Here is a 15,443-nt window from a genome sequence, read left to right as displayed (position 1 = left end):
CAGCTCCTACCACTGCTGTCGAACGGCAATGCCAGAATTACCTACTAACCATACTTAAACAAGAGTGACATTTTTTCTATTGTGGGTCACCCCAAGTTGTACGGATGGCCTGAAGTGTGAGTTTTATTATTTTGTAATAAATTGAATTGTTTAGCACTCCAGCTGTGCTAAAAAGAGAGCGCCGCCATGTGGTGTACTCTCATAAACAAGTGCCGGTGTTTAAAACTAAGTGAATGTTAATGGAATAATGGGACCAAATAAAAAGTCAGGATACAAATTTCTTATGCAGTTGGCCACTCCGGTCTGGGGTACCCAACTCGTTACCATGCTTGATACATTTCAGTCCCAACAGTCACCATCTGCAATCCTGCAGTTTCACTGTAGAATGAGCATATGTACATCTAGTAAGAGAGCTGTAGCCATGGACTACAGACATCTTATTCATATGACTATCTGTGTTCAACATCCGAAAAAGGCTTGATAAAGAGGTCTCTTTACGTAATGCCGGCATTAACACTTAGTTCTGCTATCTCCGGAGACATTTAATTTTACAATAGCGTTGCATGTCACTCAAAATCCAGATACCTTTGTTTACAATGATAAGGAGCTGCACTTCAGTAAAAAAAAAAAAGATATGGGTTATAGGAGATCATGAAAATTACTTATAGGTGGCTAGAGCCAACACCTGTTGTCCTTGCGTTACTTTCTCCGAACCCTGTGCACTACCCTGCAACACCCAAGCGTTAAACTAGAGTTTGGTTAAAAGTGAGCATGTCTTAAGATGTAGCCAGTCATAGCAGTTGAGTATTTCTGCGAATTTAAATATGTGCTTATAACTGCTTGTTGCAGTTTCTAGTTTTTAATAAAAAATGCATAAAAATATTGTACCGCAAGAGACACAGGACATTTAATAATTTTCTATGTTTGCACAGAGGGGTAAAGAGCCAAGTAGTGCAGCATCTGCTGTTGGTAAAATGACGCCACTGTGAAAGGTTCAGTAGCAGATAAAACCCATGTACTGTGCTTTTCTCTAAAGCAGTCAATATCTAACACTTTCGGTACAAAACCATAGCAAAGAAGAACTCAACCTGAAACCTAGGCATGCAATACATCCCAGGGAGATAGGTGTGTAGTGGCTACAGCGGTCTGGAAAGGGATACAAGGAACATAGGACCTGAAGTATGAAATTCCGTTCCAAAAAGGTTATCAAAAACCGTGCACAAAGTTTTTTCAAATTAAAAGCAATTTTGCGAACCCACCTATGCACTAATACGTTTTTTCATAAAGTTTTGAATCATAATGGGTCGCAATCTGACCTACATCATCAATATTCATGAGTTATATTGCAAATTGAGACTCACTATGTTTAGATTCCATCACAGGGATGGTGGCCTGCTGGGGTCAGCAGACCACCATATCTATAATTGCATTTAAATAAAGTAAACTTTAAAAAGAAATCCTCCCGTTTTCCTTACAGGCAATGGGTCTGCATTTAAAAAGAACATTTTATTGTTTTTTTAAGTTTGTTCGAGAGTTGGAAGGGGCCCCTGTACCTGCGCCTTGTCCCAAACACACATGTTTTTTACATTCACAAAGGGGAAGGAATCCCAAGAGTACCAGTCTTCCCTTTTTTTAGGTCTCGCCTGACCCATCGCATGCGCTGGTCTGGCGAGACTTATTGAGAGGGCTCCAAAAAGTGCTACCAGGCCAGCCTAGAGCTACAGTACATGTGCGCGGTGTCGCGCGCCGCGTTTTACCGCGATTACTTTCACTTTCGCCGCCAAGCCGCTTTGATGTTTGATCGCGATCACTTTCACTTTCCCGGCCGCAAGGCTGCTTGGCATAGCCAATAGGTTTCGCTTTTGGGACCTTCTAAGTATTTAGTTATGCAACTGTTGCATCGCTAAACACTTATAAGGTCCCAAAGGCGAGACCTATTGGCTATGCCAATGCTTGTTCTAATGTGTTACCACCCCAACTAGAGAGCTTGTAATTTTTCAATGTTTTACAACCACATTTTGGTCACAAAACAAATTCATATCATAATGAAACACTAGAAAAGAAGTCCTAAACACACTCCTTCCAAATAGTGATTTTGTTATGCCTCTCTAAGCCCATTTTGTTTTTCGGTAACATATTGACTTTTGGAACCTGGCTTACCTCTTAGCAAATTCCAAAATGGATATGGCACAATAAAAATAGCCAAATTGCAGTCACAACCCCTGTGAATTTGCAAATAGCAGGCTTTGCAACTTGAAAAATGGCTTTGCACATCAGCCCTATGGCTTTTTAATGAAAACATGAACCTAAGCTGAAGCAAAAGAAGTGGAAACTTTAAGAAAGCAGACACTCCACATTCTGTGGCCCTCATAACAAGAAGCCTCTTAGTAACAATTTAGACAGAAACATGAGTGTTCACCCAAAACAGTATTACGAGACCCTCATTGTTAGCAAATACAGCATTATTTTCTGCAGACAAAATCTCCAAGTCAAACCTGAAGGAATTTGTCTCTTGGGAAAAGGCCCAAAATTATGGCCATCACAATGTAGTTCCCAAATACATATAGCCGTGCAGTGGATCACTGTGAATCCCCCACTACTCCGCAACCAAGTATGACTGATGCTTCAGGGATTGGTGATACCCTGTACAGGACCCCTGCAGTGAAATACTGGGTGCCTCAAAATGGAGACCATTGTGACTAAGCAGCAGCAGTTCTCAATGTCAGGAATGTGAAGAGGCTTGACAAATAATTATATGGTAACATGCAGAGTTGCTTACCTACTTGACAGTCCTCCATTATTGTGCGCGCAAAGAATGGAACAGAGGGGTACAACCGAAGGGCTTCCTTAATGACAGCCTCAAGATATTTTAGTTTTTTCAAATCATCCATTGTAACTGGTCGATCAGATTCACCTAAAGTAATACAATAAAGAAACAAAAGCGGTGCCGCTGTGAGAGTGAATATTTTACCAAGAAGAAAGAACTGTGCACTTCTAACTATGCAATGTTTTTTTATGAAAATATAGCAATACCCAACAGAACATCAATATAGGTAAACCATTAATATGTTTCAAAGGAAAAAGTACTACTAAAGTGATCATTAAATTACTGTGTATCCATGATTGGCTATATGTGACATCTTTGCAGGGCTAAGAATGATTTAATTAATTATAACGGCGAAAATAAGGATCACCCACGTAAATCAATTTGTTGTGAAATTTTACAATAATGCAATAGGATACCCTGATTGGTACTTTCCAGGGCTTGCCTTAAGTCGATAACATACTAATGAATGTGGTGAGAGACCAGGTCAATCTTCTTCCTTACCCAGTACAGGATTATGAAGGACACAAATGCATGCTCTCCTTAGCTATCTAGAGAGACTAAAGCACCAAAAAGGAGTACATTGGTTAACCAATTGGAATATAATAATACAGCAGAACTGGGACAGCTGCGGTAAACAACAATACTAAAACATAAAATTGATTAATGGGCACAGACTTCCCAAGGATCACGAGAAAATGCTTCACACCCCATATGTAATATCATTCTGTATGTCTTATCACTTTTACAGAGGTGGGAATGTTAAAATAGCACATTCGAAATGTATCTGTATAATTAAATCTAGATCCCCTTTATAAAGGAAATGAGTCATGGAGCAGTAAGTGGACCGAGATGACACCCATGACCCGAGAAAAGTATGTGGATTTAAGTGCCCCATTGTGAGAAGCTGGCCTGGTATATCATGTACACTTATGTAAGTGGGCACCGTGCACCAGTCCAGACAACCCTTATGATGATTTAAGAGGTCTCAGACAACTTTAAAAAGCTTTCTAAGTGGTAGCTGTGGAGAGCAACCTTCAGGCTTAATCCAGTAGGAGTGTAAAGCAGCTTGTTTTACCAGAATACAATCTTATCGTATAGATTAAGTAAAAAATAACCACACAAGGTATTTATAAAAATATGTCTTTAATATATAATACTCTCTAACACATACAAATATCTCCTACCCAGAGGTATGCACAATGCACACAATACTTTGCAAAGAAATTATTGTTAATAGCAGAAAATACACAGTGGGCCCCAGGTGGGGACCAAGCCATATACTAAGAAAATGGTATAAGAACCACGACTCGGATCAAGACAGTGAGGACTTAGAAGTGCTGGGGACCCAAGGAACTACCCAAGGTGAGTGACTAGCAACCCCACGGAGAGCGTGTGCAGTGTGAGTACACAACAGCGGGCTCTGTACAAGCCTACGTGTAAGGCGCGGTTGGATTTTTAAAGATTAAGGACCCTTCCAATTTAGGGAGAAAGCAGATAGTCTGAGCTCCTGGTTAGCAGGATCCCAGTCAGACTAGTCCAAAAACAGCTTAGCACCAGACAAAAAATGTGGGTAACCATGCAGAAGGATCCTACCTTCCTACATAACCCCTCCCTAAAACGAAAGGAGATACGGCTAACCTTGCCCAGTTGAGACTTTATTTCCTAAGTGGCCATATAAGGAAGGTCCTGCATGTGCATGGATACTCCCTATCCTATGGTCCACTGAGAAGTTCCTCCCCTGTAGGGTTTTCGATCCTCTCAAAAGTTTGGAGTCTACCTGCCTTCTGTTTGAGCCCAAAAAGAGGCTTGTGGGGTGCCTGATTAGGTACGAGAGGCCCTAACAGGGTTGGTTTCATCTTCCTCAGAGCACTGGCCACCATTAAGGCCTTTCTCTCCAGGACTGTCCCGTATCTATCCCTAGGGGTCAATCTCTGGCTGCCTGCATCTTTTGGTTGATCCCTTCTGGGTGGAACACTAGAGGGCCAGTGAAAGTTTGGGACAGCTTTGTCCCAGGTTTTACTTTGCCCAGCAAAGTCCATCTGGGGGATGCCACTGCCTAAGGGTAAGAGGGGTCCCTCAGATTGTTGAGGATTATCCACCTGGCTATACCACTAGGCTGGGGTCCCTAATCTGTTGATGAGGGTGTTCCTCTTAGCAGTGGGCGCCTAGGGGTCCACTGACATCTCTGACCTCTACAGCCCTCGGCTGACTGAGGCTGGGTAGAGAGGGGCATGATACCTGCTCCAGACTTGGTACCTCCTTGGAAGGTTCCCCTGCCCTCAGTGGCTCTGCCAGGACAGGCCTGACCATCCCTGGGGCAGTTCCTTCACAAGGGGTAGGATCAGTCCCCTTACAAAGCTGACCCTTACCTATAGTCTAGGGGAAAAAATACTTTTCTTCATCCCCTTTGATCCTGGTGGAGCAGAGTGGGCAATTTTTTCAGGCTCCACTGCTACTGAACTTCCCTGTGGTTGGACTTGGGCCGTAAGGGTCACACCAACTTTCTCAGGGAGGCCTAACATCTCTAGCTGGGCCTTCAGTTCTACTTCAGCCCAGGCTGAAGTTTCCAAGTCATTGCCCAAGAGGCAATCTACAGGGAAGTTTGCAGACACTGTAACTCTTTTGGGACCAGTGACCTCTCCCCATTTGAGATTGACTATAGCCATGCAATGATCTGTTCTAACCCCATCAGTGTTGGTCACCAGGTACTTATACTCAGGTAAAAGCTGAAGTGGGGGCACTAGGTTTCCTGTCACCATGGTGAAACTAACCCCTGTGTCCCTATAGGCTACAGCTTTCGACCATTTATAAGAGGCTCCTGTCTGTACTTGCCCAAAGTATTGGTACTTATAGTAAAAGTGGCAAACCCCATGCCACCATCACAGACTAAGGTGGCCTGTGTGAGGGATCTGGCTAAGCCAGTATCCACCTAAGTTCCCCATGAGAACCCAACTTAGTGTTTGGGTGCACTACCACCACCTGGCGGATTTCTACTTGGTGTACTAGGAAGTGTTGTAGTAGTAGGAGTTATGTTTTCCTTATTGCCAGCCTTGGGGCAATCATAATCATTTTTCCTGTGGCCTTGCTTTTTACAAACAAAGCAATAAGGTTTCTTTCCAGGGGGAGAAGGAGTTTGGAACCCACACCCAGCGGAGGACTTTTGGTGACCCTCAGAGGACTTCTCTTTAGATTTATCTCCACCTTTCTCTTAGGTTTTGGAAGTATCTTTCTTCTGGTTACCACCACCCTAGTGTTTCGGTTTAACTCCGGTTCTGACCTATTTGTCTGCCTTCATTCCCAATTCTTGGGGAGAAGTCAGATCTGAGTCCACCAGATACTGGTGCAAAAGCTGGTCTTGACAATTATTAAGGATCAGCTCCATCATAATCAAATTGTACAATCCTTCATAGTCATGCACTTTGCTGCCAAGTAACCAGCCTTCCAGAGCTTTTATGGCACTATTCACAAAATTTACCCAGTCCTGGGTTTGTGCTTTCTGGGTATCTCTGAACTTAAGTCTGTATTGCACAGTGGTTAAGCCATACCCATCAATGAGCAGCACTCTTCAAGACTGACTAATTATCAGCATCCTCTTCTCTAACAGTGAGGAGTGTATCTCTACCTTTGTCAGCAAAGGAGAGCCACAAGACAGCTGTCCACTGCTCTGGAGGGACCTTCTGAACTTTACAGGCCCTTTCCAAAGCAGTTATCTATTTGTGGATGTCATCCCCCGCCTGGTAGGGAGAGACTATCTTGGTCAGGTTCCTACGGTCAAAAGAAGTTTCCCTAACTCTAGGGACCTTGTTGCTGGCACCATGGGACTCTAGTTCAATTTTTGTCTAGCTCTCTGGACTTCTAGGGCGTCTTTGTCAAGGGCCAACTGCTCTTGCCTGACCTAAGCCTAGCTTTCTCAAGTTCAAGAAGTTTGTATTAACTATCCAAAGAGTTGTCTCTCTTCCTGGATATGGAGGTCCCTATAGACTGTCCTGAGACATTGGATTCTGCAGATGAGGATCTAGACCTCCTTGATCTACTCTGCACTTTCCCAGGAGGAGCAAAGGGGACTTCCTCAAGGCCACCTGTTGTATCCTCTGGGGTTTCTAAGTTCTCCAGGTGGGAGCCATCTTCCTCCTCCTGGTCAAGGTTAGATTCAAGGTCAAAGAGGAGCTCCCCTCCTGGCCTATCCTCATGTCCTTGCCCACCCACTCTTTCCTGTTCATCTGACCCACTAGGTTTTCTGAGGTCATCTAACAGTAACACCTCTAGGAGACGTTGAGTGTTGGCACCTTTCCCTCTCTTCAACTTTCTAGAGGCACACAGTGCTTTCAGTTCTTGGAACGAAAGTTCACTGTACCTAGCAGTCAGAGAGCCACTGGCATCTCCTTTAGTAGACATACTAAGTATGGTGAGGTGTTGCATCTACCTAATCTAGTGGGAACTAAACTCTCTGAGGTTGGAGAAAGGGTGTGCTATCCCTTAACTACCCAACCCGAAGTTCAGTAGAACTTACTATTCTAAGCTTGTATTATATGTGCCTAGTGTTAATGATCATTTTTCAATTAATCAACACAAAGATTTATCTGGTAAAACACTTCAGACTTGAATCCCAACCGCTGCACACCAATGTGAGAAGCTGGCCTGGAATATGATGTACACTTATGTAAGTGGACATCTTGCATCAGTCCAGACAACCCTTATGGTGATTTAAGAGGTCTTAGACAACCTTAGAAAGCTCTCTAAGTGGTAGCTGTGGAGAGCAGCCTTCAGGCTTAGTCCAATAGGAGTGTAAAGCAGCTTGTTCTCCCTGAATGCAATCTTAGCGTATAGTTTAAGGGAAAAACACCCATGCAAGGTATTTATAAAAATATGTATTTATTATCTAATACTCTCTAACACATACAAATATCTCCTACCCGGAGATATGCACAATGCACACAATACTTTGCAAAGAAACTACAGTAAATAGCACTAAATACACAGTGGGCCCCAGGGGGGACCAAACCATATACTAAGAAAGTGGTATAAGAACCACAACTCGGATCAAGACAGTGTTGAGAGGATGTAGAAGTGCTGGGGACCCAAGGAACTACCCATGGTGAGTGACCAGGAACCCCACAGAGAGCGTGTGCAGTGTGAGTACACAACCGCATCCGTACAAGTTTACATGTAAGTCGCAGTTGGATTTTTAAAGATTAAGACCCTTTCCAGTGGTCCCTGAAAAAACAAAGTGAAAGACAGATGGTTAGAGAGCCACCCCACCCGTGGATACCCTAGTGCCCATGTTACCTACACCAGGGAAGCTGGGTGCATAGGTGTTAAACGGTGTCGGAAATCGCTGTCGAACCCAATGGAGGACTTCAGGAAAGTGCCGCTGCCGGAAGAGGAGAAAGTGTCCAGTGGAATCCGAAGGTGTATTCTAGACGAGAAGTACCTGCAATCAGGGGGGACAGAGTCTATGTCACTAAGGAGTGACCAGGAGGTCTGGAAGACGAATGCCCACCAATTTCGGGTGTTGCAGGAGAGTTGACGAGGATCTTGACTCTGCAGCTGTGAGGACCAGGCGACGCTGAGGACGTCTAGGAGCCATACACGAGCTGTCCCACGTCGGATGTCGATTGCAGAGGGGTCAGTGTCCAGCAGGCACACCAACAAGCCTTTGCAAATGCAACCCAGGCAGAAGTCGAAGATATTGCAATGTTGGGTACAGCCAGTTCCACGAGACTCATCAAAAGCAGGGGAGTCATGGCAGTCGCAAGAGGACCTCAAGCAGCTCACCAAAAGATGCAGGCCACAATACACACGATGCTGTGTGGCTGAAGATTCTGGTCACCAGAGATGCTCAAGATTTGGGTTACTGGGACCCAGAGATCTTCTTGGAAAGAAGTCAACAAGCCTCTCTAACTGCAAGTTGACGCAGTGCAAAGGGGTTCGGTTATTGAAAACCCCATGAGGGATACTGGCCTCAAACTTGGTGGGGCAGGCCTCAGGAGCTGTGGAAAACCACCACCTGTGTTGCAGTGCCGTTCAGAGTCTGGAGGAGCTCAGGATCAGCAGACCGGTTGACTTAGTTGCGGTGCCTGCAAATGTAGGGGAGGGACTCCTTCACTCCAAGGGTGTCTTTGATGCCCAAAGGCCTGGGAAGGATCCCGTATGGTGCACAGGCACAGACGAAGCAGCTGACTGGAAGGGAGATGAAGTCGAGCCCAAACGAAGTCCAGCGAAGTCCCGGGTGCCCAGACAGGTAGAAGCAGAAGTGGTGTCTGATCTGAATCTTACCCACAATGGATCTAGGGACCTACACCTAGGTAAGCCCTTAAGTACCCTAGGGAAAGGGTTGGGATGATTCAGGGGACCCTCCCAGAGGAGGGTCTGGACAGAGGGGAGGTTACTCCCATGATCTTTGTCCAGTTTCGCACCAGAGTGGGAGCCAAGGATCCCAGGACTGGTTTGAACTGGACTATGCATGGGGACACCAAATGTGCCCCTCATGCAGACTGAGTGGCGCTGGCTAGCACACCCACCCTGCCCAATACACTAAATCCTGTCTGGGAGGTGGTCACACCTCCCTGTGACAGAATGCCTATTGTTCTACCTTCCCCTGCTCGAGCTTGGGAGGGAGCAGGAGGGCAGAATCGTGTCTCTGGGTGGCAGCAACCATTTTGTGCTGCCCAGGTCTGGAAGACTGGTACCGGGGACATGGAGAGCCTAACAGAGGGTTCTTCCAGTGCTTGGAATCATACCTGCCACACCGTTTATGGTGTAAGGGCATGATTCCAACATGTTTGATACCAAACATGGCAGGATTAATTGCAGCCAGTTTCGAGATGGTCATCGCGTAATTACGCGGTGCCCCTCTATATGGTATATGGCTGTTTTACTGACAACCCAGGACAATGGGCTCCATAGGCAGCAGGGTTGTCCTGCTCATTCAGGGGCACCCTCTCACTTAGAACCAAGCAGCCTGCCTTCAGGATTGAAAAGGCCTGCTACAGGGGTGACTTATAGATTTTAAGTGCAGTGACCCTAGATATAGGAAACCTATATCTTTAGTAAGTGGTGCTAGCACCAACTTACACAGGCTGCAATGGCAGGCCTGTAGTTCCATTTAAATGGTGTCCCATGGGTGGCATAATGCATGCTTCAGCCCATGGGGGACCTCTGGGGTACCTATGCCCTGGGTACCTTAGTACCATTCACTTAGGACTTATAAGGGTACACCAGTATCCAATCTGGGATGTACCTAAGTACTGAACATAACCAATTTAGGGAGAAAGCAGATAGACTGGGGTCCTGATTAGCAGGATCCCAGTCAGACTAGTCCAAAAACAGCTCCGCACCAGGCAAAAAGTGGGGGTAACCATGCAGAAGGATCTTACCTAAGCCAAAATGCAGCATAATGCAGGATCAAAGGCAAGCATAAAGCCAGTGAGTGATTGGAGGGTAGCCGAGTTCTGACAGTGGAAGTGGTTTGTTATTTCCTTGTGATATTCTATTCTCTACAAAGTTGAGCCTTCAACTCTCTCCTAAACTGAAACAGGTTGTCCTTATCGATACAGGAATGTTGCTCCTGATAGTGGGCCCATAGAAGGAAAAGCACTGATGACTTGTGTTTTTGACACTTCCTCCTATGTCTGATGGTGTCTTTGCAGTGAATGTGCAAAGACCCACCAGGTGTCGTGAGCTTGCTTGCCAGATAGGTCTGGATATCAGAATTCACCACTTCCACAACACCATCAGTCAGACGTATCTCTACTGCAGTAGTATTAGTGGAAATGTGGATTTCATAGTTGTGTTGTACACCATGCTTCCCTTCTTTGGGGAGGGTCCTCAAGTACTGGCGATCAATGCACATGGGTACTCTATGTCAGTATCCGATATTTCCCCTTTCTAGTCTTTCCTTTTTAGATTGAAAACGAGCTACTGAAGCTACAGTACACTGCTGGACTTCTTTAGGGAAATTTTGTGATTCTTTTCCAGCCATCCACTTTTCCTACACGTTCTCTTGATTTGTTTGACGCCCTCCAAGCATTGCGCACTGTGAAACTCACACCCTCCAAATTAATATTCTAACTTTTTCAGTGCGGAGCAGCTAAAGATCAGGGTTTTCTAACCTTTTGTGAGTCGATCCTTTCACTCTCTTTAATGCTGGCTGATTTGGGGGTAAATACATCTCTCGTGAAAATTGGGAAATATGACCCTTTTTGGACTTCTCTCTTTGGTGTAATTTCACAACCTAGCAAGGATTTAGTTCTTGTTTTTTCTTATTACTTATAAAAACAACTCTATTACGTCACTTATAAGCCGTACAGAATAACTATGTTTACAGTATAAGACCTTACTAATTAATTTAGTGGCAAATATTGTGGCATGTTTTCATACAATATATTTTTACTGAATGTTTTCTAACAGGAAGAACTATATGCACAACTTGCATTCTGTCCATAACAGTGCGCGCGATTCACAAGTGGCTTTCACGCAGGGTCCTGATGCAATGCATTAGTTGCCTTACCACCTTGCACAGCAACAGGGCACCGAGTAACCACACCTACTAACAGGTTATAAATAATCCCACCCAGCTACAGTTTGTCAAGCGCCCTCACACAGCATCGGTTTGCATGCCATCCAAACCAGCCATGCACTCTATCCAGGCAAAAGGCTTAATTATCCTGTCCCTACACTTAGAGTTCAGTTCATTTTTATTTGTTTGATTAATTAAAATCTTACAAAAAAAATTGAGAATATATTCAAATGTAAAAGATTAAAAGAACATATGTAATTAATACCATATCTTAAAGATACTAACTTATACTTAAATACAATACACAATATATTTTAAAATACAGTAATTAAGGATTTCAAATTAAACTCCTCTAGTTTTTGAGAGGGCATAGAAGCATCTGCCCGCACATGGGCATTACCATCGTCAATCCAGCAGGCCAGTCGCGTGGGTCTTATCCTGTAAGAGCATCAGTTTTACAGAGATCAACAGATCTAGGAACAATTAGGATAGGAGTCTCGGCAACAAAATATATTATTTTGTATTTCTGCTATTCTTTTTACTCTAATATTATTTGTTTTGACAAGACTTGTAATAATAACAGAACTATTCAACCCTTTTGCTGTTTTACAGCAAGTTATTACATAGTGAATACCGATAGTCATAATGATCTATTTTGTATGTACCGATTTAGGGGTCCAAAATGGGATAGCTCTGTGATATTCCCTGCGAGGTCTCTGGCAGGTCTGTTACAAGCCAAACATATTTTATATTGATGTTTTAAACCCACAAAGAGGGGTCGGAGATACCGGTCTGTTTCTGTTTCTCCTTGCAAAAACCCATCCATCTCCGGAAGCTAGGGAAATCTAAATCGGTGTGCCCCAAAAGGTGGGGTGTGAGTGCAACATCTTGGGCAGTTCAGCCTAAAATCACCCCATACTGGCAGGGCTGGCGCTCTCTTTACTCCCTCCAATTGACTATTAAAATACAATATCATCTTCAATGGGCTCTCGAGTGACAGAAGGACGAGGAATTAGCGCTGGAAAAGGGAGCCCAAAACAACATTGCGCTCCTCTCCTGGTGTGTCACACCACATCGCCTTAGTGTAGGCTACTCCCTTTTCCCCCACCTCAGGGTCCCACAGGCTTCGAGGCACTGGCTTCAGTTCACATGCTCTCCTTGAGACTTCATTCAATCCATAGCTTCTCCAATGCATACACAGCTTAAGCTCCCGACCTCTTCTTATATGCAGGACTGTAGCCCGGTACACAACAGTGCACTAAGCGGTGCCAGCTGGAGTGTTTTTTCCAATCTTTTGGGCTTCCCAAGGGGCGATTTGTTGGGCCTTCCGATGCAGAGAACCTTGCTATTGTGAGCTACGTTGGGGTGCCTAATTTGGGGCCAAAAGAACGGCACCCCTTATAGACGGGGACCAGTTTTACTTTTTTATGGCCAAAGAAACTTGTAACATTGGTGGCGTGTCTTTCAGCTTTTCATTCCTGCCTCTATCTGCATAGTGAACGTAGGTCTCACTCCAGTTATATATAGGGTCATGGTTACTACCACCGCAGGTGGCAGAGCAAAACTTTAATATAAAAGCATATTTTACATCCATACATTGAGTTTAGTGACTCAATAGCACATCGACATACCATACACTTCATCCAATTCTTTGTGAACATTCCTTTGTGCTTCTGGGTGAGATCCTAGTAGATACAGGGCCCAGTTCATAGCGGCTGCAGTTGTATCATGCCCCTAAAAACGCAGAGCAAGTCGCATTACAAATTAGACGCTGTAAAAAACACAAAATATAGATCTGCCAAAGTCACCTTTATATTTGTAATCATCTATCACCCACACAGACCGTAATTTGGAAATAAAAATACAATTATACCATACAAATAACATTTCCAAAGACAGCATTTGACAACAAAATAAGCATGACAGCCTCACCTCGCAGATAAATGTATCTTCAACCTCAGTGGGTTGCACATTGTCTTCGGAACGAAAAAAAACCCACAACTCTATAGCCCAAATTCGCAAAGCTTTTTCCGTGTCTTACTTTCGTCTTAGATCTGAATATCCAGGCTTGATTCACAAAGAATTCTCAGTGAGTGGTTGCGTCTTACTCCAGACTTAGTTGTTAATTACTTACTTATCTCTTTCCAGGATTAACACATGCCTACTCATGGGAAAAGGAAGGTTTGCGATTCACAGTACACTCTATGAGGCATATGTATCAAGCCCTTTTCCCGTTCGCAACCGGGCAGATTCTCAGAATCGGCCCGTTTGCGAACGGGAAAAGGCCTTTTGGGATGTATCATCCCAAAAGGGCATCGCAAATTAGAGAATTGTAAAATTTGCGAGTCTCTATTTTGCAATTGCATTTAAGGAATCGCAAATTGCGATTCCTTAAATGCAATTCTGGAAGCACCAGAAATTTGCTATTTGGCCTTAAGGAATCACAAATTACCACCAACTTCAAGTTGGTGGTAATTTTCGATTTTCTAGAAAAAAGCACTTGTTTGCTTTTCTCAAAGTGCCATATGGCACACATACCACGTATGTGTGCAACATGTGCACATGCATATTTCAGGGGTGCAACAGGATGTCCTTTTGGCACTCTTGCAACCATGAAATTGCATTCTCAATTTGCGATTCTCTAATTGGTAATCGCAAATTGAGAATGTCTTCCCATTCATTCCTACGGGCCTCCTAGCCCATAGGAATGAATGGGAAGGTATTCCTTATTTGTGAATCTCAATTTGCGATTCGCAAATAATGAATACATAGGATTCGCAAAATTTTTTGCAAATCCTACATACATTGCATTTTGCGATTCTCAAATTGCGAATCGCTAAATATTGCAATTTGAGAATCGCAAACTCTTTTCTGATACATATGGCCCTATGTTCCTTCTCTTGGTTTCTCCCTGCAAGCCCCAATCATCCTAAACTTTGTCCCATTTCGACTAGTGCCACCTATTTGGGACCAAAACACTGGAATTATGTTCCTTTACCTATATGCCGTGCCACTTCATTCTGCTCCTTTCAAACGGCTCATCCTGTATCATTTCCCACCTCCAACTACTTGTTTTAATTTTGCTCTTATGCACTTCCCTTTAATAGTTTGTACAGCACAGTGCCTTTTAGCTAAATTTGCCTTATACAAACACCACATGCAAATATTAAATCTTCTTATGCAGCCTTTTGGAAAATGCAGTGTATAGATTAAATACAATTATTTGCCTGCTTCACAGCATTCCATGGCTCGTATCCATTGTTCACACCACACACAAAGCCATATCTCATCCTTTCCAAACCCCATATGAAATGAGCATGCATTGGGATGACTCACATCTTCACACTGACCAAAAATCTATCCCTCTGACTCCAGAACATACATACATACACGCACTACACATAACCTTATGCTGATTGACAATCTGCTCATTGACACATATCTGACATTGCCGATCACTAGCTCCGCCCTTATATTTATAAACCACTCATTTCGGAAAGATGCCTCATCATCTATCAAATCCGAACATACAAATTTGGAGAAACCCTTAAGCTATCATAAATTTTTTTAAAAAGTTCCATAAGTAAAAAAAAAAAGTTCCATAATGTGGACCGTCCTGCTCTTTGTAGTCACATTTTGCTTCTTTGTTAGTGGGCCTGCATCATGGAGTTGTTTGGGATTGGTGTTTCACTGGTCACGCTAATGTTTTCTGTTTACATTGGAACAATTGTAGTCTGTCTGCTATTTTCTAATAAAGACTGTCTACTCCCTCCATGTGTTGCGAAACTGTTGCAAGTGCTTGGCTTCTGGGTTATGTGCATAACCTTCCACCCACTCCAGTGCTACCATGGCGCACTGGGAAGCCAGACTGGAAGTCATGGCAAGGCAAGTATGTGAACTAGGATGTAGTAGCCTCCCTACACCAGTGGAAAGTGAGTGAAGAATATGTCAAAACATGGGTAAAGTCAAAGAACTGCTGCCAAAACCAGCCATCACATATGATCTCAGGGATCTAAAAACTTCTTGCCCTGTGCCGACTGAAGCTCCGGCAGCCATGTCTCCTGCTCTCATTCGTAGAGATTTATCATGGGCATGCAC

The 15,443-nt window shown here is 43.8% G+C and overlaps 1 protein-coding gene across 2 annotated transcripts in view; it reads right to left on the bottom strand.

Moving 5' to 3' along the window:
* The window catches only part of CYP4V2 (cytochrome P450 family 4 subfamily V member 2), a 344,463-nt gene that overhangs the window by 93,666 nt on the left and 235,354 nt on the right, over positions 1 to 15,443 (bottom strand). For both annotated transcript variants that reach the window (XM_085641978.1, XM_085641977.1), the window contains exons 8-9: positions 12,977 to 13,079; positions 2,780 to 2,914 (exon numbers count right to left, since the gene is read on the bottom strand). In XM_085641978.1, the coding sequence (XP_085498104.1) occupies positions 2,780 to 2,914; positions 12,977 to 13,079 (238 nt within the window). The remainder of the gene's footprint in view (positions 1 to 2,779; positions 2,915 to 12,976; positions 13,080 to 15,443) is intronic.

The sequence above is a fragment of the Triturus cristatus genome, chromosome 2_2 (genome assembly GCF_964204655.1).
Source record: "Triturus cristatus chromosome 2_2, aTriCri1.1, whole genome shotgun sequence".
NCBI classification, from domain to species: Eukaryota; Metazoa; Chordata; class Amphibia; order Caudata; family Salamandridae; genus Triturus; species Triturus cristatus.
Note: the sequence above shows the minus strand (reverse complement) of the source record. Positions and strands in the feature narration are given on the sequence as shown.